Source organism: Habropoda laboriosa, unplaced genomic scaffold (genome assembly GCF_001263275.1).
Source record: "Habropoda laboriosa isolate 0110345459 unplaced genomic scaffold, ASM126327v1 scaffold204, whole genome shotgun sequence".
NCBI classification, from domain to species: domain Eukaryota; kingdom Metazoa; phylum Arthropoda; class Insecta; order Hymenoptera; family Apidae; genus Habropoda; species Habropoda laboriosa.
The window spans coordinates 1,228,019-1,253,549 of record NW_017100385.1 but is presented as its reverse complement, the minus strand read 5'-3'; the positions used below and the strand labels follow the sequence as shown (position 1 = coordinate 1,253,549).

General features: G+C 34.6%; 1 protein-coding gene across 1 annotated transcript in view; it reads right to left on the bottom strand.

Moving 5' to 3' along the window:
- The window catches only part of LOC108575053, a 23,870-nt gene extending 6,873 nt beyond the window's left edge, over window positions 1–16,997 (bottom strand). The window contains exons 1-3 of the mRNA XM_017937759.1: window positions 16,817–16,997; window positions 7,413–7,436; window positions 1,400–1,642 (exon numbers count right to left, since the gene is read on the bottom strand). Of these exons, the coding sequence (XP_017793248.1) occupies window positions 1,400–1,642; window positions 7,413–7,436; window positions 16,817–16,970 (421 nt within the window). The 5' untranslated portion in view covers window positions 16,971–16,997. The remainder of the gene's footprint in view (window positions 1–1,399; window positions 1,643–7,412; window positions 7,437–16,816) is intronic.
- Between the last annotated feature and the right edge of the window lie 8,534 nt (window positions 16,998–25,531).

The window sequence follows — 25,531 nt, the reverse complement described above, 5'->3', positions numbered from 1 at the left end:
TAAAAATTGCTTATACATATAACGTGTATGTAAATATACACATACAATAATTAACTTAATTTTTATTGAGAAAAATATTTAAAATAACTTTCTCCTTTTATCAACTGAAAAAGTTTGCCCCCGTGTAATATAAAATGCGGAAAAAATGAAAACTATGTAGTATGTTCAGTCTAATTACAAACAGTTCCATTTGGAAACCAAATTTTCTTAAAACATACGCACAATTTCTTCAAGAAATATAAGCAAAAATAAAAAGACACTCGAACTGCAAAAAAAAAAAAGAATTATCAATCAAAAATTCACATAGAACGATCACCAAATAAGCATACAGATACACCAGTCCACCTTGCAATCCACGAAAAAGTTATTAAAAAAAAACAAAAGATCTGAAAATTGTAGGATTAACTTCGCCAACTTTCTCTATTCCAACCTCTTGAAGAGGAAAGGGAGTATTACTCATATGATAACCCGACATATATACCTCGAAACCAAAAGCTCAAACTTGTTACACCTACCCCATGCACGTAAAGTCTCTTTCGCGGAAGCTTTCGAAAGTGCTCAGCCTTCCACTTGCAGCGATCCCTTCGAAGGCAACTTGCCCGTTACCGTCGAAACCGCTTATATAGCTGTGTATATCCATATACGATGAAACGAGAGTTAAATGTCCATGAGAGCGCGTTAAACGAATGGAATCGAGCTTGGTGAAAAAGGAAGAGAGTAAAAAAAAGAGAGAAACAGAGGTTGATCGGACTTTTTCCAAAAGAGAGAGGGAGACTTACGCTTAATTAGTTAAGTGTCCATGAGAGCGCGTTAAACGAACGGAATCGAGTGAGGTGAAAAAGAAAAAAAAGGAATAGAGGTAGATCGGAACTTTTTCCAAAAGAGAGAGAGATTTACGCCTAATTGGCGTAGGGTGAATCGAATGAGGTGAAAAGGGAAGAGAGAGAGAAAAAGATAAAGAGGTTGATTGAAACTTTTTCCAAAAGAGAGAGAGAGAGAGATTTACGCCTAATTACTTAAATGTCCACGAGAGCGCGCTAAACGAATAGAATCAAGCGAGGTGAAAAAGGGAGAAAAAAAAAAAAGAAATAAAGATTAATCCCAACTTTTTCCAAAAGAGGGAGAGAGGGACAGACTTACGCCTAATTACTTAAGTATCCACGAGAGCGCGCTAAACGAATGGAATCAAGCGAGGTGAAACAAGAAGAAAAAAAAGAAATAAAGATTAATCCCAACTTTTTCCAAAAGAGGGAGAGAGGGACAGACTTACGCCTAATTACTTAAGTATCCACGAGAGCGCGCTAAACGAATGGAATCAAGCGAGGTGAAACAGGAAGAAAAGAAAAGGAATAGAGGTTTATCGGGACTTTTTACAAAAGAGAGAGAAAGTGAGACTTACGCCTGTCCTGCTCGTGGCACGATGCCCAGCAACAGGGTGGCGTCATCGAAGCAGGTGGCAGCTGTGACGGTGAGGTCGGTTGCATCGAGCAGCTCGACGCGTTCCCGCATTTTCTCAACAGCCTGGGTGGTGCGCTCGGCGCGCTCAGCTGCGACACCTGAAGATGACCGCTGTTCTTCAGCTCCTGCTTCCGGTCCAGAACAGTCTCGCTCTTCACGTAGAACGCCTTCGTCTCCTGGAGCACTTCCCTGTGGCACGTGACGAGGAAACCAGACGGCTGTAAGTGACACTCGAGTAAAAACGGTAAATAGCCCGCTTCCTGTAAACGGATAGCCGCCGCCTGCTCCGACAGATACCCGCTCGACAGGGTTAGGTGCCACGTGCGCTGGCACGAGCCTTCTTTTCATTCGCCACGGAAACCATTGTTCGTTGGTTAACCCTTTCGCTGTATTGTCCGAGTGATTATAGCCGCATACCGGTGCTACGTGATCGGTGGTATAGGGTGACCGTGATCTAAGAGTGTGCTCGATTTTTTTCTTCGTTTTGCTTAACCCCTTGCAGTATGATAACAAGTCAGACTCGTGCCACAGATTTTGGTCAAGATTTGATAAGAACGATTATATCGGTAGAAACAAATAATTTTAATTCCAATTCTCGATTTAATTTGTAAAACTGAAGATTGCAAAATTTCACCGATCCGTGATACATTAGCTTTTCTTACTTAATATCGTACTAAAACGGTAAATAGCTGACGCTTAGATGTACAGTCAGGAAAAGAAATCATACGTGAAGGGGCTGAAGGGTTAGGCTAGGTGGCGCCACCTCTAAGATTTGAAATAACTGAAATTCTTTTCTGCTTGTATCAGTAGTTTGTGATTTTAAGAATACAGTGGAACTGCGATAATTCGAACCTCGAGGGAAGGGAAAAATCTTCAAGTTATAGTCAGAGGTTTCGAGTAAGAGAGGTCATTAATAATATCGTTTTTAGCGTTTCAAATTATGAACGTAAAAAGAAGAACGTAAATCATCTTTTAAATTCGAGCAAATAATTACCAAGAATTAATACGGGAAACACTTAGAATTTTTCGATACTTGTTTAATCACTTGAGCGATCAATTTGCGAATAATTAGAATTCCAAAAAACTTAAGTTCGAAAGAATGAATTTACTTTTGTTTTCGTATGTTCCACGGTGAAAATTGCTGGTCAACGATTGTAAAATAATAAAAATTACACGGATTAGGATAGAACAAGTTTGCACAGGGGACGTAGATAATTGTCGGTTTTAAGAGCATTTTTTGCTTTGGGAAATGGGGTTGTCTAAATCCCTAAGCCGCGCTGCAAAAATGGCTGTTAGCAGTAAGAGGATTAGTGGTTCGAGTAATGGCTGGCAGTGATGCGTGTAATAATGCTTGGGAGATTGCCAATTTTCTCATTACAATTGTACGAGGGGTACTTTGGTTTCTTGAATGCTTTCCAACTGAGAAATACCGATTTGAATCTATCGATCTGAAACTGGGTGGATCTCGTTGTTTAGAATTAGTACGATAAGTAGTCTAGTATTATTGTTACAATAATAATTATCACATTATTCTCATATTAATTTAACAATAATTATATAGTCCAACTAATTAATTTAATTGCCTAAAATATTCTCAGCTCAATATTAAAGACTTAAGTATTACAGTTAATCGGTGAAGATAAATATTGAATTGTGGTCAGAATTTCGGTTAAATTTCAAAAGTTTCAGACACTTCCGAGTAATTGAGCTGTTGTAATAACACTTGTAATAGTTAACTAGTGATGTTAAATATAAATATTAAATTTTGATCAAAGTTTAGGTTAAATTTCAGACACATCCGAGACATTGAACTGTTATAATAACATTTGCAATAGTTAAATAACTTCAGTAATGGTATACCTACTGTAACTTCCTGTTTGCCCTTTCTTGCCCTGCTTTAGCGCATATTCGCGACGAAAATGGCTCTTGAACAAAGTTCCGCGAGTATGGTAATTCAAGTTTAATTAGTCTGTTTCAGTGGCAATTTATCGTAAGATGAGCGTTATTGGGGAGAAATACGAGGATAGAATCTCTATATAAAACTGTCTAACATTAGAGAAGCAGAACAATAAAGTTCTTCTACGAGACATTATCTCGACAAAGGATTTTAACGTTTCAATCAAATCATCGATCTGGATGATTTTCTATTTTATCATGCTTAATCCTACGTATTCATCGATCCGGATGATTTTACATTTTATTATGCTTGATCCTTTATATTCGAAGCTTCTTGATTAAAATTTTAAAAAATTTTTTTCTTTCAATATTCTTCGTATTTTAACTCTTTTTATTTTTCGAATAAAATACATTTCACAGGTATTCTATCCTGTAAAGAGAATTTTTTCTTTTTTTTTTTTTTTTTTCAAACATTTTTCGAAGATTCTATTTACCTACTCAGTATTTGCATCCAGCAGAGTAAACACGAAATCTCGTTTATACGCAGCAAATCGTGTTTTTCTGAAAAAATCCGATGGTATTCATCCTGCATCGGCGTATATGATATTAAGTTATGCAAGAAGATTCAACGAGATTGATCTTCGTATTCACGGATTTTCCGGAATAAATTCTTCGTCGTCGCGTGTATCATAACCTCAATCTCGATAGTTTATACGTTCGTTTGTGTATAAAAGAATATTGTAATTAAACATTCCATGAAATACGATGATAATTTAAAATGTAACTTATTCACGAAATTTCTTTCGTGAATTTCTCTCGAGATTTTTCAGGAATTTAAAATATGTACGAAAGATAACCTGTTACTTTGTGCACACCACTGTCCTCACTTCTTGCAACACGATATTGAGAGTATTTTTCAGCACTTACGCGTATTCCAAATAGCATGTCACAGTTGTGCGATAAAAATGATGTTTGAAGTAGAATATTGACAGAATTCACTCGCATTACATAATAGAAGTGTCCTCGAGTATTATACAATTGTACACATTGAACAATCGTTGCATTTCAATTTATAATTAAGTAATGATATTATTAATAATATAAATATATAACGTAATATAATATTTACGAACAATTCGAATTATCGTATTTCAATGTGATATTTATAAATAATCCAAATTATGTTATCGATAATTTGTATTAGGTTATCCCATAAGTTCGTGACGAAAGCGAAAAGTATTTTAATGAAAATCCAAGGAAATACTATAGCGACGACATAATGGTCTTTAAAAAGAAAAAGAAGAAAGTTGAGTAATGAGAAGGCAATTACGCTTTTTTTTATCAAAGTTTGAAGTTCGTTGGAAATATTGATCTGATTTATAAAATTTAGTTAGGATGACCTAATAAATTTTACTAAATTTTCTACCAAATTTTGTTTCGTATAAACTTTTTTTTAGCGTAATTTTTACAATATTTTTATTTTTCTACTTTTACAATATTGAGCAGTATATCTATGATTACGTTAGAATCTACCGCTTGCATATCGTAATTAATAGAAATATCAAAGTTTGCCAATAGCATGAGCAACAAATTTCACCGTTAATTAGCAAAGTTAAAATCGCGACGTTACTATGTAAGAAACCGTTGCTGCATACTCGACGTATGAACTTCGAGTCGAACCAAAGAGAGGGGAAGCATTTCACGTGTGAATCGAAGTGTAATGCCTATTTCGAAAGCTGTGTAAAATATTACGAATAAAGGCAACCTCGTCAATAGTTTCACTTTGACATAATTTCCGGGTAGCCGCAGGCATATCCGGTTGTGCAGTGAATCGCCGGAAACGACGAACAGAAAATAAAATTGAGTCGCTCGTTTAGGAAACGGCACGGGTAAAAATCGTCCAGCTTGTACAAGTCGATAAAGTAACAAAAGCAAAATTCAGATAATAAGAGGATAAATAACGTGGCTTGGTAACGTACAATTACGTTTTATTTTCACGATAGAAATCTCATTTATACGCGTATACAGCAGTATATTTGTAGATTTATTAACTAACCATCCGTAGGTAAACATATTTTTTCACACTTTGTAGATAAACTGAGTCGTTTGTGCTCAAGTTTAATTTTTTCACCGTTTCAAGCTTTCGAAAAATCTGAAAAAATTCTGGAGTACTTGTCAAAGTCTTTACTACGTTATACAATTATTCGTTAAGTCACTTTTCTCAATAAAAATAAAGAATGAAATTTCCCTTGGGTCATTAATGACCCAGATTACCTACGGAGGGTTAATAAATGTAAATTGTAGATAAAATAGTGCTCCTAAGTTTATAAATGATTGTACTTAAATACATCATTTATACAAATATTTATATATTACATTTGCAAAAGAAATACTATCTTTTCTGTGAAAAATGGAAATATTAAACTAGGAGTTGTTCGAATTTCTGCATTTTGTATGCAAATAAAATCATTAAAAATCGAGTGTAGTTGTTACAAAGCTATGCAAACGAAGCTGTTTTATCATTAACCACACAAAGGAAGCCTTAAAGTAACAAGAATAGTAGAGAAGGTGGAATACTACCAGATTTGAATTCTTCTTTTCAATTTTTATATTCACAAATGCTAAAAACTATTCTTCCAACTCTCTAAAAATATTTCCATATTGCTGTAATACAATACATTAAAAAAATATGTTGTTTATATGAAACATAAAATTTGATAGAAAATTGAATAAAATTTACAAATAACTAATAATATTATAATTTGAATTACTTGTAAATATTTCATCTCGAATTGAAATATAAAATTTGTTCAATGTGTACAATATTGTAATAATATTCAAGAATATCTATTACTTCTATTACCTAACGTTGGTAAATTAACAATACCCACGGAACAAATAACAAACGCAACGTTCCCAGATTTCCAATCAACGATTAAACAGAAACACGTATAATAATTTCAAAAGCTAGTCTCTACATCGTTGTATTTACCGACCGATCAATCATACTCGAGCAAAAGGAAAGAAATCAGAATGGAACTAACGAAACAGGTCAGCAACGACGTATGATGTGTAGCACAGTGAAACGGAATCGAGAACACATTTTAGCCGAGCAACGAGACTCAGTTTAAAGTGATACGGTTGCGCTGATAAACGAGAAATAACTTCGGCGACTAAACGGAAAACCCGGTTAGGCGTGTAGAAGCTTTCATGCTGATTAATAATATTTTCCCAGCGTGGAAAAACGATCCGTGGAGAAAACTGTGTTTCTGCCGGCGAACGAAAGTGTTACGGGATTAGTTCGCCGGCTGGAATAAACGAAGGACAAATTACGCGTAAGGATCTCTGTCCACCATCGAAGAAGCTTCCGTATGCTGTGCTCAGCACCTTATGAATAATTCACAATAACGCTCTAATTACGTTACGAACTTTTATCGGTGGGAATCAATTTTTCACGGTGCATAGACGTGGCTTCGTGATCTTCAATCCTGTGAGGGATGATAGTCGGAGTTACTTTAAGCACCTTGCTGTTACTAGGGTGTTCTATGACTTTGGGAAGAAGAGTGAATTATGCCATTTTTAATTTATAATTTTAACTTTAAAGATGTAGGTGCTTGATTAATTAGTAATTGTTTCGATTCGTAATTTCTTGACTATTCAGTAATCATTTCAATTTTCTGATTATTTAGTTACAAATCATTTTAATTAATAATTTTGAAATACGAATTGGTCTAATATGGGATACACACTTTTACAAGTGTTATATATTTCTATTACGAGATTTAAGCGAAGATTGAAGATTTTTACGTGGAGTAACGTTAATGGTATTTAAAATGATTTGAGATAATAATTTCCTGGATGTGGTCTCAAAGTCTGAAAAATTTCAGGTAAATTGAAATTTTATAGGTTCGATAAAGGATTGGCAGTGAAATCGAGGATAAATAAAAAGGGGTGTCAATTTCCATCGAAAGTAAGAAATACTGCAAACTCAGACAGGGTCCCTTGAAAGTTTCATAAAGTTATACATCCGGGATTCATTCACATCTGCCTCTCCCCACTATGTACTTTATTGCGTCTTTTGCCTGGTGACACAAATCCTTTTCATAGTTTAATAAAGTGACGAAAAATATGGACCAGAAAGGGTTTACTGCTTTAGTTTAACCAAAGTACAAACTAAACCACTGTTAATTATGATAACACTATTGTTTCTACTATTTCAGTAATTTCGTAGTATTCAACCTACAATGCTTCTATAATTCTCTTTCTGACTAAAAAGTACACACTTTGAAAATCCTAAAATAATTTGATCCTCGCAAAATTAATATTAGATAAAAATATTAATATCAAAAGTAGTGAATTTTTAATAATAGTATCATGATCAGAATTAATAGATTAATAAATTCTTAAATTGCACCTAATTCTATTTTTAAACAAGAGTGTAAGTGCATTGGCTCTTTGTGAAAGGAGTATTACATAATTTGAAATAGAGTCTCTATAGAGGTAGATTTTTATTCATAGACTGATTGCTACTTCATTCTTGAAAATTCATTTCAATAAATATAGCACAGAAAAATTAGATGGTCACTTCTTGATTAGTATGGTTGATTTTTTAACCAGAACCTATTACTGCATGCGATTCTATTATTGCATAACAACACGCTGGAAATTAGCCAGGCACTCAAAGTGTTAACAGGTTCCATGCCACTTGGGTCAGCGACGACAGTCAACACAAATAAAACATTCATTAGGCGAACCAAGATGTTCTTTGATGTACTGTTCAAACAGTGAAAAATGTGAAAGAGAATTAAAGCGACAAACATTCAGCGGAAAGGTTTCTTTAACTAATTATTCCAATCTAGCTTCTCCATTGCAAAATTTCCTCGTCTATGTATTATCTAGGTTAAGTATTTTAGTATTTTATGGCTTTATTCTTATATTATAAAGATTAACCCTTAATTTTCTATTTTTTCGTTTTTTAAGTTCACACATTTTATATTTAGTGATTTTCAATCTTGCAACCTAAATCTAGGGTTAAAATTGAAAGGCTAACTCTCATCAAAAAGGCTGTAAAATGGAGGATTTAGGATTTATTCCTAACCTATAATTATCGAAATATAAATTTTGTATCGATCGATATTTTTGCGATTATAATGTCGTTGAAATTAGCAACATTTATAATTCAGTATTTAAATCCCCAAGTTGATCGTAGCAATATACTCGATTATTGGATAAATTTTGTATCGATCGATATTTTTGCGATCATAATTTCATTGAAATTATCAGTGTTTACTTTGAATAAAATTTAATCATTGATTTTTTACGAATCAATAATCAAATTAATTATCTAATTAAATTCTAAGTCTCATAAAGAAGAAAAAAGCTAAATTTAGTATTACAAATTAACACTAGAACTACCAGCCGAATCAAAATGAGCCATTAGCGACTTTTCAGAAGTAAATTTTCGTGTAAGTAAACCGCGATTGGAAAATTCGATTCATATCGATACAAATAGAAGCATACATGTGAAAAATAAATTCGGAAAGTTACAAACGATAATACTTACCAGTATTGAACATTAACGTTTTTTCGAAAGATGCTAATGGTCATTTCGACCCGGTCGGTACATAGTTCTAGTGTTAAATCAAAGTTTCAATTAAAAGTAAACACTTGGTTAAAAATACAATCTGCGTTAGTTCTATTCGCATCACAATCTGTGTCACGAGTATAATTTCGCGATACAAAGCGAGAGAACGAAGAACGAAAAAAATGAACGGACCCGCGACACGTTCGAAATTTTTGCCGCGTTACGCCAATGGCGGGGCGACAGTAGTGCACGTGTACGCACTTTACACGCGCTCTCGGGTTAAAGTGTCTCGTTGGAGAGGACGAGAAGGCGAGCTCGAGCGCTAACGACGAGCATATCGACATCTGCGGCTTCTCTCGTTTTCGCGTGCCACGCATGTTGATGATAAATGACGCACGTCTGACAGGCCCCTTCGAGCTGATACTCTCGCCTCGAAACAATCAACGATTCGGTCACGATGATGATACGGCCGTGAAGGAATCGATCGAATCGAATGTGCAATTGTTTAAAATGGAGATGGAATTTAGAGTCACTTCTACCGGTAATACAGAGTGGCGTATATAAAATGCAAAATACAATTTTACAGTTTCATTTGATAATAATGTTCGAATTACACCTCGTATGGTAAATAAACGGTATTTTTAACTTGAAAATGTTTTAATTTTTGAATCAGTTACACGTTTATCAGCATTCTTATCTTTGGATGAAACGCAGCTTTAAAACTATATTTTACGGTTAGGACTGGTTTTATATACGCCATCTGGTGTCTTTAATTGAACTGTCCGATTGGTGAATTTTTTTAGTCAATGATGTACACGTGGTCGAGTATTATTAATCAAGGAAATGGTGAAGTATTTTCTTTTATTTACAGTGCGTATGTTTTGTGTCATAACACTTTCAAAATTGCAAGCACGTCTTTTTGCAAATGAATAATAAACAATAAAATTGATGGAATGAAAAAGCAAACAAAATTGTTGTAAAAAAAAAAAAGAGTCGAGTTTTATCAATAGTGTGTCGTAACACTTTTAAAATTGCAAGCAAAAAACGTATGTCTCTATGCACTGTGCAATAAAATTTACCTAACGGAACAGTAAAAACAAAATTGAACTCACGTAAAAAATATAACAGTAAACGGTACGATTTCTAACATAAGTGCAACGATTAAACGCGGAAGGATTTGAGAAACGATGTAACACAATTTGATGACAGTATCTAAGCATAGCAACGAGCAGGTAAAATATACCTGTATTCTTATGTAATAGAAGGCAAGCATAAAGTAATGGTTACGGGACCAGGGACTGTGTTCAATTAACAGGACCCAAGGCCCCATTCGCTTATCGCGACTCGGAACCGCAACCAATTAACGGGACCTGGTATAATATGTTTTTCAATTTGTCAAAAACTGCAAGCTCTTAAATCTCTCGAAACAGGAAAAGATAAATATTACGTGATAAAACTTTGAAAGAAAGCAAAACCGAACATACTAGAAATACAAATTGATTATTATATTACAAATGTATTATTAAATTATGATCCTTTCTGAATATATTAGGTGTACAAATTAATTTGGTGCCGTTTCTCGCAAACTTCAGTATTTATTTAAAAAAAAATCTAACACAATTTTAACGTTCAAAATAATCTCCATTATTTTGGACGACCTTTCTCCATTTATCAGGTAACTGACGAATTCCCTCTCTGAAGAATATGGCGGGTTTTAATTGATAAAGGACTTTGTGAAAAAAGGGATTGAATTAATTTGTACACCTAATATTTCCAAACTGTAGATATTTATTGCTCCGAATAAATGAACTCAATTTTGCAGATGAAATTTAAATATATTTACATTATTAATTATAATAGACTTTACAAAAGCTGCTGAATTTCCTTTTTCAAGCTGATTACTTTGCCAATAATAGCTCCTACTCTCCTATATTCGTTACTACATTCTTCAATTTTAATTACTGCTGGAGTTTATTTGTTAAATCCTTACAAAGAATTAATATCAGTGGAATTTAACGAATATTTTCTTCTCGAAATTAACAATAATACTATCTACGATCAATGGCTAATTTTGAGTGTGATTTAAAAAAAAAAAAACTATTTCTTCGCATAATTGTTTTTTGAAAAATTTTTCAAAGTTGATTTAAAGCTACCCGGTTTTTTCATTTGCAAAAGTTGCGTTCGTACCTCTAGCGGATCTGGTTAATTGAATAGAACGGCACAGAACCAGACTTCGTTAATTAAGTAAGAGAAAAACAAAATATAGCACAAGGAAACTTTAATAGAGAATAAAAAAGAAAGAATTCTCTGGCAGACTGTGCATAACGAAAAGTTTTACAAGGAAGAAAAAAAGAAAATGGAGCAACATATGCCAACCACGACGCAACCGCACAATCTACAGGGTAGGTTCTACCTTTCGAGAATTAAAGCATCCTCTCGACCAGTAGAACTCTTTAAGCCGCGTTCCCATGCAAACCGCTGCTGCGCGGAACGCTTGACAAAAACGTGCAGGCTATTTAGGACCGGAATAGAGCGGAGTTTCACATACCCCCGGCATCATTTCTGCATATTTTTTCGAATATTTCGCTACATTTTTCCCTTTAATTAACAGCCAGTGTTGAAAACTTTGCCTTGTTACGAACGAAATTTTTTGTTTTTTATTCTAAACTTGTACAATGCAGAAGTTGGATATGGACGCCGTGGTAGAACTTACGAAACATTATTAAAGGCGTGAAACTATGGGCGGTAGACTTCCGAGTAAGGAGGGTTGACAGTTCTCAGGGTTAATTTATGATCTGACCTAGCAAAGTTGGCAGGTAAGAAGGTCGCTACAAAGTAATCGAACACGTAGCACGTAACACCTCGTATTCTATTTCTTTTATCTTAAAACTGTCAAAATAGCGGGTGAAATGTAACTAGGAAAGTTACTTTCGAAAATAATTTTTTCTTAAATTAACATCTAAGGTTACAAATTCTCTTTTAATCTGTTAATTAAAAAATTAAAATTCACGAGTATGCAATTGAAAACCAACGAAAACTTTTATTTGTTACATTTGTTTTAATTCTTAATGTGAATGTAGTATACTTTGTATTAGATATAATACAATAAAACCTGAACCTAACCTAACTTACAATTAGTCTCACACTTGGCGTTCTCAAATATGTAATACATTAATATACAGATATCATTTTATTTTATTCTCGAGTGTACAATTAAAAATCAGTGAAAATTTCAATCGTTCGCTTTGTTTCAGTTTTTAATGTAAATATGGTGTACTTTGTATTTAATAGAAAAATGTATAACCTAACCTAACACCTGACATTCCCAAAATAATACGTTAATGGTGAATCACTTTGTTCAATGGCAATTTTACACGTATTTCGCAACAAGACCTCCAAGAAACGCAGCAATCCCACTGTACATTAACAAAATTTGCTTCCCAAGTGTGCAACAGATGTCGAACATCCCTCTCCCTGCAGCTTCCAACGAAATCAACATTTATACACACACAATGACAGTCCATTGGCGTTTCTATCCCATATGATCACGGTCCATCTGCCTTTTCAACAGCCACGATGACACTTCATCGATCTTTCCAACACAAACGCACATCGACTACATTCGATCAAAATCGCGTATCTACTCGCGCAATGTAAAATAAATGTCTCTTCCAGTGCTTTTAACAACACGATTGAACATTTGAATATGCGCATCGATGGACTCGTCGAATTTTCAATGCACGGAATAGTACTTCAATCAGTCTTTCCGGTGCATCGCGCCACGTTCCGTTAAAATTACGCTTCTATGTATACGTACGAAATGAAAGGAGTATACACCCTTTAATGTTTTTTAATAATGCCCGCCTACCATCATCGTGTGTATAATGGCGGACCATCCACCCTCTTTTCGTGCAATACACGTTACGCCATTAAAGGAATCCTCTTTTTTAAACGTTTTCAAGTGTTTCAAACGCGCGCTCTTCATCGGTTATTCATGTGGGAACGGCGATTTTATGAAGTTTTGCGCTCCGCTCTGCGAGCCGTCTCGCGTTTGCATCGAGCACGTATGCACGCATGCATCAGCTACGCGTTGTGTAAAATACTATGGCAAAGGAGACAAAATGGGCGAAGCTGTTTACGGAAACATTTACGGAAACTTTTTCCCTATATGCAGAATCATCTTTGTGTCTGGAATTTAAATCACGCATCGGTCCGCGGGATTTTCACAGCTTCTTTTCCACGTAAAACTAACTTCTGACAATTTTTAATTGCACAGTGATGTTAATTTCAGCTGAAAAATATTCAATTGTTCCTAGTACGTGATTAAAAATTTTTAATTCAGCATTGTACTTTTTCGTACCAATCTTGATCCGGACAAATTTTCAATATTCGTCAACTTTCATTCAACCTCTGGTTCAAATATGTTCAAAACGAATTTTTAATCGCATGCTGCCGTTATGGGAGGTCGTTAAATTTTAAATTGCGTATTATCTTTGCAGCAGAGTCGAGCAATTTTTAATATAAAAATTCCGGATTGCAAATCTCTCTTGAAAATTTTTAATAAAGAAAAAAGTGCTCAAATTACACTAACTTCCTCATTTTTGTCTATTTAATAACAATTCAATGTTTATAAAACGAAATATGCAAAAACATCTATTTTGGGTTCTATTTCAAGTCTATTCTTTCTCAGTCAAAGTATAAATTCCTGATTGCAAATCCTTGGTAATTTTTTAACAAAGAAAAACCTTTCTAATTACATTAGTTTCCTCATTTCTGCGTATCTAAGGATAGATAAAAATTTAGAAAAAGGAAAGTATGCAAAAGATCTATTTTCGGTTCCATCTGAAGTCTATTCTTTCTCAATCACTCTAAATCTGTCGTCAAAGAACAGGTCCAAAGCGAACTATTATCCATGTGATTCGTCGATCAGGAGGCCAGAACTTGGACTTGGAATCTTTTGGTCACGCTTGTTAGGTTTACGTCCGTTTCACAAATCAGCCGCGTCAGTCATGGTAGCCGATGACATGTGTTTGACACACTGTAACAGACTTCCTTTTGACACGACCGCAGGCTGCTATATTAACGCGGCCCGGACAAAGATAAGAAAAAGGATGAGGAGGCAGAATACTCGAGGCACTGCGGATTCTACGATGACATGAAAGCATCTAACTGCAAGGTGTGCCTGTTTCTTTGAGGAATCTCGACAAGTATCGAGAAATAGCGCGACTGCTACAATTTTCCTCGGCGAATGGAAAAGAAATGATAAAAACTTCTCGAGCTGCTGCTAGCTGGTTACCTTGAAATTTTTATATTTCTTTTCCAACACTTTTTACACAGCGGTATTTATTCTAACTTTTTTTCTTGTATCCATCGCAACTTGGAATTCAATGCAAACGTTGAATGAAAATCGCGAGGATGGAATAGAGAAATGATAAATGTGAAAATAGAACGATGTAATGATAATACAGATAATGAAATGATAATGAATATACAGATGAATAGAAAGGAGATGGAAATGAACGATAATTATAAGGATGAAATGAGAAGATAGGTAAAAATTGGAAATAGATAAAAATTGGAAATTGGTAAAATTAAAAAAATGAACGAAAGTTGCGATAATAAAATAAGAGAATGGATGAAAATTGCAACAATAAAATTAAAGAAAAATGAATGAAAGTTGCGATAATAAATTTAAAAGAATGAACGAAAGTTGCGATAATAAAATAAGGAAAGTGGATGAAAATTGCAATAATAAAATTTGAAAAAAAAAAAAAAATAAACGAAAGTTGGGATAATAAATTTAAAAGAATGAACGAAAGATGCGATAATAAAATAAGAAAAGTGGATGAAAATTGCAATAATAAAATTTGAAAAAAAAAATGAACGAAAGTTGCGATAATAAATTTAAAAGAATGAACGAAAGATGCGATAATAAAATAAGAAAAGTGGATGAAAATTGCAATAATAAAATTTGAAAAAAAAAAAATGAACGAAAGTTGCGATAATAAAATAAGAAAAGTGGATGAAAATTGCAATAATAAAATTTGAAAAAAAAAATGAACGAAAGTTGGGATAATAAAATAAGAAAAGTGGATGAAAATTGCAATAATAAAATTTGAAAAAAAAAAATGAACGAAAGTTGCGATAATAAATTTAAAAGAATGAACGAAAATTGCGATAATGAAATAAGAAAAGTGGATGAAAATTGTGATAATAAAATTAAAAAAAAATGAACGAAAGTTGGGATAATGAAATAAGAAAAGTGGACGAAAATTGCAATAGTAAAATAAAAGAGTGACATTGGCAAGGGTTCCTCGCAATTCGCGCACCGTTCCGGTGAAACAGCCGTATCGTTTAAAATGGCGGACGTTAATGTGGCGAGAAAGCACCGTGAGAAGCCATGATAAATCCTTGTTCCAAATATTAGGCGATATTGTGACGATTTTCTCCGGCCGGTTGGCAACTTGTCAGAGATCGTTACGGGCGAACAGGCTGTTCGAGCCTGGCGTAAAAAGGATAATTAATGACGATAACGGTGAAGGGTGAAGATAAAACGGTCCGCTCGATAGGAAGTTCGTTCAAGGATGTAACGTTGCCCGCAGGAAGGTTGCTGCGGCACGAAGCGTAAATAATGAAGAGTTATGAATCGCGAAAGTCCGTGGCTGTGTCCAGGGGGATCGATTCTCGGTTAAGTAACTTTTAATTAAAACGCTTCTTCGCTGATAGCTTTCCTTCTCGTCGTAGCGACATTGAAATCTCGAATTATTCTCAAACTTCGATACAAATAAAACCGAAGAGAAACGAAATTCGCGAGGTGGACTGTAGGCATCCGATGAAACTCGACTGAATTGAATTTAATTTAACTTTTATTCAAGTCGACTCGAACTTGCTTTAATTGCCTAATATTTATTACGATACCTATAACAGCTTGATGGAGAATTTGAACAGAGAATTCGACAGTTCTTATTTTTATTCGATTTTATCATCAATTTATTCGAAAAATATAGAATCTTGTGTACGAAGAAAATTTGTACATCATAAAAGAAAATCCACCATTCTACATGGTATCTGAACACAACGTCATACCATAAATTCGTGGAGAATTTTATACCGAAACTTGGATCAATATTTCAAACACACCGTTGAATTTTATGAAAACACTTAATCGCCTACTCCTTCCTCAACTTCTTCCCACTTTTCTGGTAGAGTTATTACGCCATCCCTATAAAAACCCCTTGCCTTACAACAGCGAGTCAGACTCGTGGCACAGATTCCGATCAAGATGCGACAGAAACAGTCATATCAGAAAGAAAAATGAACTTTAAGTTTAGTTCAGGTTTCAATTTACAAGACTGAGGATTAACAAGCGTCGCTAATCTACAATACATTCCCCTTTCTTACCTAATACAGCACTAAAACAGCAAATACCTAACGCTTAGATGCACAATGAAAAAAAAAAATCACAAGTCAGGAGGTTAAAATGACATTACTTTACCAAAAAGAAAAATCTAATTTAAATCCAACGATACTTCGTACAAAACCATAACTAACGAACCTCGCGGCAACCAAGTTAAGTATGTAATTATCTCTCTGAAACACCCTTCGTCAAAGATATACAATCCATCGAGAAGAAATTAGACCCGGTATAAATACCTCGATCCACGTTCGAAGTGTCCTTTTATACCCCGAGTTTCTCCAGGGTTCGTTTAAAGTAAAATAAAAAAAGAAACGGGGGAAAAGGTTGATCGTGAAAAGTGAACGCCTTGAACTTCATCCTCGGAGCACCGTGCGAGCAACACGTGGCAGAGAGAGAGAGAGAGAGAGAGAGGAACTCTGGGGAAAATGTTTTAATAATAAATCCTCCGATCGACCACTTACCAGTGTGATCAGTGTGACGCTGATGATTCCTGACGTACGGAGGTGCCGGATGCCTGGTCTGCATGTTCCAATAGGAGTTACCGAAGTTATTGACCCGCGGCTGCTGCGAAGACGAAGTTTGCTTGCAAGGCAACCTAGCCATGGCAGTCATCATTTTCTTCTAACACCCCACACACGCGGCCGAATTAATCAGTTCATCGGTAGCCTGCTTTGTTGCGCCGTCGTTTCAACCCCATTTTCGAGCCCTCTGCTCCCTGAAAAAAAAAAAAAAAACGAGCCAGATTAATTGGCTGAAACCGATGCTGAAGCTGCTGGCTTTTCTCATCTTAACGCGGAACATCAATTTTACTTCTTCTTCTTTTCTTCTCTTCTGAAATATCTTGGCTATCGATTGTACAAACTGTCACGTGGATTTTCGTACAAACTTTACCAATATATTTCAGGGGGTTAAAGTTACAGCGTTGTAAGTCACAATTTTCTTAGTCTGAGAAATGGAGAGTGTTACTCGAAATGATTATATAAATTTCACAGCGTCGAATATGGTTCTGTAGAGTATTCGATGATACCAGAAAGTTTGACCCAATTGTAACTTACTTCACTTGTCTTTTTAACAGTTGGGTACGTGTAGGTTGCATTTTACCAATTAGGTCCGAATTTTCGGAAATGTGAGTTGCACCACTGTGACTTTAATCCTTTTATTTGAGAATGATAAGTGAGTTTGTAGATGTTCCGTGTTCTAACTGATCATTACGTACTGCGGGATTTTCCGTATAATTTAAAATGAAAATTTCGGTCCAACAAATTCGTAAAGTGAGAACTACCTATACATGTAAAGGGAACATTAGGTATAGAGTGTCGAATTTCGTGCAAAATTAATTGCAAACCGAACTTCCTCGTCAGTTTGGCCAATTTGCAATATTAATTCGGCGAATGCAAATTGTATCAACGAAAGACGCGAATCTCGTTTATCTATTCTTAACCTGAGATCAGTTTACTATCAGACCAAGTCAAGTAAAAAAGAAAATTTCTCAACTCAGATTACAGAGATATTTTTTTTTTAATTTCAAGTACAGATAGTTCCTGCCTTTACGAATTCATTGATTTCTGGCAACCGTTCGTAAAGCGGGATTCCCCGTACAATTTAAAATAAAAATTCTGATCGAAGAAAAAATTCGTGAAAATAAAAATTCTGATTCAAAGAAATTCGTGAAGATAAAAATTCTGATCCGAAAAAGTTCGTGAAAATAAGAATTCGTAAAACGAGAACTGCCTGTATTTTAGACATTTAAACCACCACTTAGTAGGGCTGCCAACTTAAATACGTAGCTAACACGTTTTCATTTTTATTGTCTTCCATTCTACCACAATGAATTGTTTAATAATTGAACAATTCGTTACACTCTGTATTACACGACAATAATTTCTTTTTGAAAATTGTGTTTGGATGCTAACTAATTGACATTCAAGTGTTCAAACTATTAAACGATCGCGTCTTGTCGCTAGGATAAATTGACTTGATTAAAAAGATGGTCGAAGCAGATGCACAGAGGAGCACAAAAGAATCGACAGCAGCCTGTTAAGCATTTAAACCAACCGTACGGCCTTAGGATTCGTCGCAACGATCTGTTTTTCGGTCACAATGAAGCCCCGGCATTAGGCTACCTGCATTCACAAGGGATAACAGTATTCCTGCTTTGAATAAATACAACTCTATAGCTACTGGTATCTACGTTTCAGTAAATAAACCCCATTCGTGTCTTTCGTAAGTTCATTAGCAATTCAAAGCAACTATTAAACACTTAACAGGGAGCTAATGCTGCAAGTAACAATAGAAAGACACCCTAAGGAATATTCAATTATTACTTTGTAAGTACCTATTTATGAGATAACCCTAAATTCATTAGTGTTTCAGTCATACCATCGTATCACTTCGACGAGGCGGTTAAATTTAGGGAAAAAATATGGAACACTCTATTCTTCTGACACGAAAAATTTCTAATTTAAAATTGTCAGGTTTTGTACACGAATAACGAAAATTTGTATATTAACGTAAATTAATAAATTAAAAATTTGTACGTTAAAAGAAATTTGAAAAATTTCTAATTTTAAATTGTGAGACTTAGTACACGAACAACGAAAATCTGTATATTAACACTTTACCGACCGATAGCCTATTAATCGGCTTTTTGTCGCCAACACTTACCGACCGGTAGCCTATTAATCGCTTTTTTACCACCGACGCTTTTCGACCGGTAACCTATTAATCGGTCAAAGTTTGATTTAACATTTCTATAGGTATAAGAAAAAGCGCATATATTCCCGCGCGAAAGCCTAAAGTCTAAACAGAGCCGGTGTCAGCGATGTATCTGTGGCCGAGTGAGCGGTCGGAAGTGCGTAGGATGTTCAACCGCTACCGGTCGGTAAAGTGTTAAAATAAATCAACAAATTAAAAATTTGTATGTCAAAAGAAATTTGAAAAATTTCTAATTTTAAATTGTGTGACTTGATACACGAATAACGAAAATTTGAATATAAAGCAAATTTCAAGGAACAGAGGGATTACCTCTTTTTACACAAATCATGAATAACGAAGTCATTCCTTTGATTAAAACATTCATTCCCTCGGCAGAAAGGTAAAATCTTCGACTTCTTCAGCTATGACAACATAATTACTACAGACTTCAACTAGCTGCAGAAATATAAATGCAGATATTCTCTACCGAATGATACGAAGATTGTAATTTTCCCTTATAATTGAAAAGCTGCCTGTCTCTCAACCTGTATAAAGTGTACGTGAATGAGAAACGCGTAATGTACAATGAAATTCCAATCCATTAGAATATCATTTGTATTCCGCGATCCGAATAATATCACATCGTTATCACGTCTTACGGCACAATTATAATATTCATGGCAATTCAATCAGAACGTTGTTAAAATATCATTCAGATCTCATTTACACCGTTGGTTCGCTACGAATCCGATTACAATCACGTCGAATATCATTGCGATCACAGTGCTTGAATTCTGTCAATGAGCCACCATCTGATCACAGTAACACAGACACGAAATGTTGCATATTATTAGACTCAACGCGATGCGTGCGTATCATTCACGAATTTTCAGAAATATCGGAAATATCAAGAAATTTTCTTTTTAAATATAATTTAAGGTTATGTTAGGTTATGTGATACGAAACGTAAATTATTATACTCAACACGATGCGTGCGTATCATTCACGAATTTTCAGAAATATCGGAAATATCAAGAAATTTTCTTTTTAAATATAATTTAAGGTTATGTTAGGTTATGTGATACGAAACGTAAATTATTATACTCAACACGATGCGTGCGTATCATTTACGAAATATCAGAAATATCAAGGAATTTTTTGTTAAATATAATTTAAGGTTATGTTAGGTTATGTGATACGAAACGTTGTAAATTATTAGATCCAACACGATGCGTTCGTATCATTCACGAATTTTCGCAAATATCAGAAATATGGAGGAATTTTTTTTAAATATAATTTAAGGTTATGTTAGGTTATGTGACACGAAACGTTGTAAATGATTAGATCTAACACGATGCGTTCGTATCATTCACGAATTTTCAGAAATATCAGAAATATCACGAAATTTTCTTTTTAAATCTAATTTAAGGTTATGTTAGGTTATGTGATACGAAACGTTGTAAATTATTAGATCCAACACGATGCGTTCGTATCATTTACGAATTTTCTGCGGAAACATCGAGGAATTTTTCATTTTTTAAATGTAATAGTTGACAATTATTCTATATTTCGCGATAAAGGTTTATTCTACGGATAAGGTAGATTGCTTTCTCGAGATTTTCTTCCGTTTCAAATATTTCTTTAACCCTTCAACGCTCGCGTTTTTCTCAACTTGATGTGTCATATAAGATCAATTTTTTATTTCTTTTTTAATTACCTCCTATGCGTATAGAAATAAATTTCCCATTATTTATAATGCTGTAACTTACTTCTTCGCCGCAATAGAAATATAAATCTTGCAAAATTATGACAAAATACGTACAAGAAAGCTTCCATTACCCTCCGTTTCAATAACTTCAGGATGAATGTCCCGAGTAATATTTCATTTTATATTCAAATTACGAAGCTTATAAAACCACTCGGATTATGCAATCCATTCATGAAACATTACATTTCCTCGAAACAGGTGCCCTTTTATAAGAATTCACGTCGTCTGTAGCAAGAGAGAAATACCATTCAAACACCGATTCGTTCTGAAACGTTCGAATAATAACATTCTAGAAGAGATCGATCCGCGTCGCGATCGGTACCGCAATTAAAACGGCCACCATAAATCAAGTCCAATACCGGGAACAGTGAAAGCACGCCGGAGCATCTTCGTAACAGATTACCAGGAGCATAACTGTTCTAGGAAAACATGACACACGCGGTGAAAGCGATCGAGAAACTGTTTGAAAAGTAAACTAAAACAAAAATTAGATATCGATGGGAAATGAAACGATCGACCAACTGACTTTCCTGAGAAAGTGTTCGAAGATTTTCGCCAGGAAAGTTCAACCGTTTCAAGGATATCTTCATATTTTCAAAGATATTTTCATGTTGCCTGTTGATTTCAGAATCGAGATAAATTTTACGGAAAACTTTCAAAGAAACGTTTCAAATTTTTCACAAAACTAAACGAGTAGAATTTACGTCTGATAATTGTGACAAACGTGTCTTCGACGCTCTATATTGATAAATTTGAACGAGTCGAACGAATTTACAGAAAATTTTTACAAAAAAATTTGCAATTTGTCGCAAAACTAAACGAGCAAATTTACGCGCGAAAATCATCACGAATATTTCTTCGACGCCCTATACCGATGAATTTGAATGAGTTGAACGAATCGTACGAGTTTTGTTGATTAAAATGGAAATAATTGATAAAGGACGTAAATTACATGGATGATACTGTTTATCGCGGATGTAATAAAGAAAATTGATTTACAACTTTGCCTTTTGTGAGATCGCATGGTTCTTTCTAGCCCTGGCAGCGAGAATATTAAGATAAGGATATCAGGGATTAAATGGCTACTTTACGAGGCGTAGAAAGCAAGGGAATCGGTCGATTAGACAGTTGAAAGGAAAATCGAACACGAATTTTTAGTATGTCAAGTGAATGCTCTGTCCATCAAACTATATCCAGGTCATTGACAGATGATAAAATTCGGAAACGCCTAAAATCTGATCGAAATTGGAACGCACGGTGTTTCCATCACAAAATCAGTCCAATAGCTTTTTTATCAATTCCTAATTTCAGATAGATGATTACCAAAATTTAACGGCACACATTCTTGAATACACGCGTTTCAGAAAAATGCCAGAAAAAGAAAACTGAATTTTCAAAAAATAAAAAATTAACGTTTAACTACGAATTTTTAATAAATAAAATCGTTTCGGAGGTCGGCTATATTACAAAAGAGATATAACAAAGTATGAGATAAAACAGATAAATGTTTAAATATATTTCAAAATATGTTCGGCAAATTTCACTTCATAATCTTTTCCTTAATTATTATACATAATTTTGATACAGAAAGATTAAAAACAAAAAGTACCGCATACCGGAAATACTGCTCCAAACACTAAATAGAATTCGCCACGTCTGAAAAACGCAACGTCATACACATAGCAGGTAAAGAAACTCGGCAATCTCTCTTATTGCGGGCAATTTTTCCACGCCGATTTGCGACACACTGTGTTCGAACCATCTGACTCACGAGTCATTTATTCTATTTGAAATCTTCAGTAACGTGCAAAAATTCCAGCGCAATGACCATTACACGTCGATCGTCGGCAGCCGAAGGTTCTTTCGCGTGACTTCGCCTCTGCTTACACGGAAAGATTTCTGAAACGACGATTTCTTGGTAGCTCTGCAATCTCGTAAATGACACGGACGAATAAAGTCATTCGCGAGCGAATCAAAGTCGAACGATACGCCGGCCGACTCTCCCTTATTGTTAAACGAGCGAGAGATACAGGGTGTTTCAAAAGCAGCGATGCGATATTGCACGAACCAGCGAATCAGAAGAAAGGAAGAAACGTTGAATTGAAAACTATTCCTAATTTTATGTGTTATATACTTTTTTTTATTATAAAAGTGATACCTAATTTTGGCAATTTCTTTCAAGAAAATAATTTTCAAAATACATACGAAAATCACAAGATTAATTCTAATCGTTCAGGAATTGACCGCTCAACCGATTAAACGAGTATTGGAACGATAACAGTATTCAATTGTGCGAATAATGTAACTAATATCGCGAAACAGAGTGAAATAAACGAAACAAATTCGAAATTTATTGGGTAACATGAGTCGAGAGTAGCAGATGAAAATGTGGTTTGATTTGAAAATATGGCTTCTTGTTCTGAACGAACTTTCATCGGAATTTAACGATTCGCTGGATGTTCGAATGTGTGCAATGTGTTAAACAAAGTGAAAGGTGGGGATTGTAAATTTTAACAATGCACCGAAAGTGAAACTAAAATACAATTCTCCTATTACAGTTTTCAAAAATTCGATTCTCTTTTTTTTAGCATTTTTCCAAAGTATGTGTATATTCAAGAGTGTAGCGTTAAATTTTGGTAAAGAAATTCCAAGTATTTTGGTTTCTAATACTTTCAATATTGTTGTATACTCTTTATAAGTATCTTGAGAAATCACAAAAAATTTTATACTATTACATTTTGCATTCGCTGAAAAAGTAATCATTGAAAATTTCAAATTAGGTATAAAAATTTTCTCGTACCGCTGTAGCTAGAGAAGACAATTAGGTTAGGTTAGCTACAGAGGATAATTAGGTGGCCTGTTTCACGTGGCTCCCTCTGTATACAAAATAAAAAATACAACACCGAAGAACAAAGCTAAAATTCAATTAAAACGCGATCCTTTCACTACAAATGCATAGTTATTGGTAAAATCAATAGTGAAACTCATCATCGAACGATAGCAGCAGCTCGTACGTTTATCATTTAACGGGGAACACTATCAATCCACCGGAAACTGTTATTTCGACGAGAACAGCTACGAGATCGAACTTCATACGTCTATCTTGACGGCTTTCCACGCTGACAGGGGCCACGGTAAAGAGACATGCAGTCTAGGATAAAGGCTGGAAGATAAACAGCGTCCGATGAATCACTCACTCGACCCGGCCGTTCTACGAAATTGTGCATCGACGAGCGAGGAAAGGGCCATCCGCGAGGCTCTTTAACCGGGCGAATATTATCATGCGTCGAGAAATACCCCGAGGAATATAAATGAGATCGCCGTTGGCCAGCTACATATGTATGTACGCGTGTTTGCCGCGGAAAGCGATTTCTGAGACATTAGCGTCGCCTTATCTGTCAGCTGTTCGACGCGAGAGAAATACGCGTCGTATTTAGCGTATCTTCGATTGTTCGATAAAGATTTTGGACGAGAATCAAAATTTTCGAACGTCTTTTCAAACTCGATTCGATCAATTTTTAACGTGGTCCAATGGTAATACGAAATATTCGAATGGCGGGAAAATTTGAAATGTTATTTCGAATTTTGTGGAAATAATCCGAATCGGCTCGTTGACATTCTGTTTAATTAGGCATTTTCGATCATTTGAGAAAGTATGAGTCGTGAAAAGTAAACTATTCGATAAAGAATCGAAAATTTCTAAATATTTTTTAACTCCATTCAATTAATTTTTAACATGGTCTAATGGTAACACGAAATATTCGAATGGCGGGAAAATTTGAAATGTTATTTCGAATTTTGTAGAAATAATCTGAATCGACTCGTGGACATTCTGTTTAATTAAGTATTTTTCATTAATTTAAGAAAGTATGAGTTGTGAAAAGTCAATTTAAATAAATATTCTAGATAAATGGAAAATGTATCTATTTATTTTGACAGACTTTCTCCCGAGATTAGCTTCTCTTTTTTAACAAATATCGATCAGATTTTCACCTCAAGCAAGGGTCTAATAATAATTTTAATGTGGGTGTTTCAAAATAGAAAAGCTATGTGTTAATACAATTCACAAGGTCTCCGATAATTACGATCCTAAGCGGCGTACACCTTTAAACACGGACAGGAATTAGTAGTTTATGTGTGCTGACTGTGAAACCTGTTTTTCGAGTTAAATGTCTTCGAAATTATGAAACCTAGACACTCGACCAGAATCCTACTCTGATCTTCTAATAAAAGATAAAAAGGGACTGAACTTGTTTAATCTCCACATTTTAATTCACGTGAATTAAAAAAAAAATATACGAAGAGAATTTTCAAAAAAATCTATTAATATTGAACCTTTTCTGATTGACATTAATACCTTCATTGTTGGTTGATCCCTATGCAGTTAAGTATAGCTTGAACTTACGTCTAGATCGACCCACTGACCTTTTGTATGAAAAAGTGTCAAGAGTTATTTAAACGTGAGTGAAGAGAAAAACGTATCACTTAATTGAATATTATAATCGGTTTAATAGAATATTAAAAAAAGAGCAAATTGTTTATTGCCTGCGAAATAGTCACGTATGTTGACTCTATCTTTCCTCGTTCAATTACTATTCGTAAAAATTAAATAGCATACAGTCATTCAAGAAAGATTTTCCTACACCTTATATAGAAACAATTTACGCTTTAAAAAAGGCACTTACTTAATACAGTAACAGATTTACTTATTTAT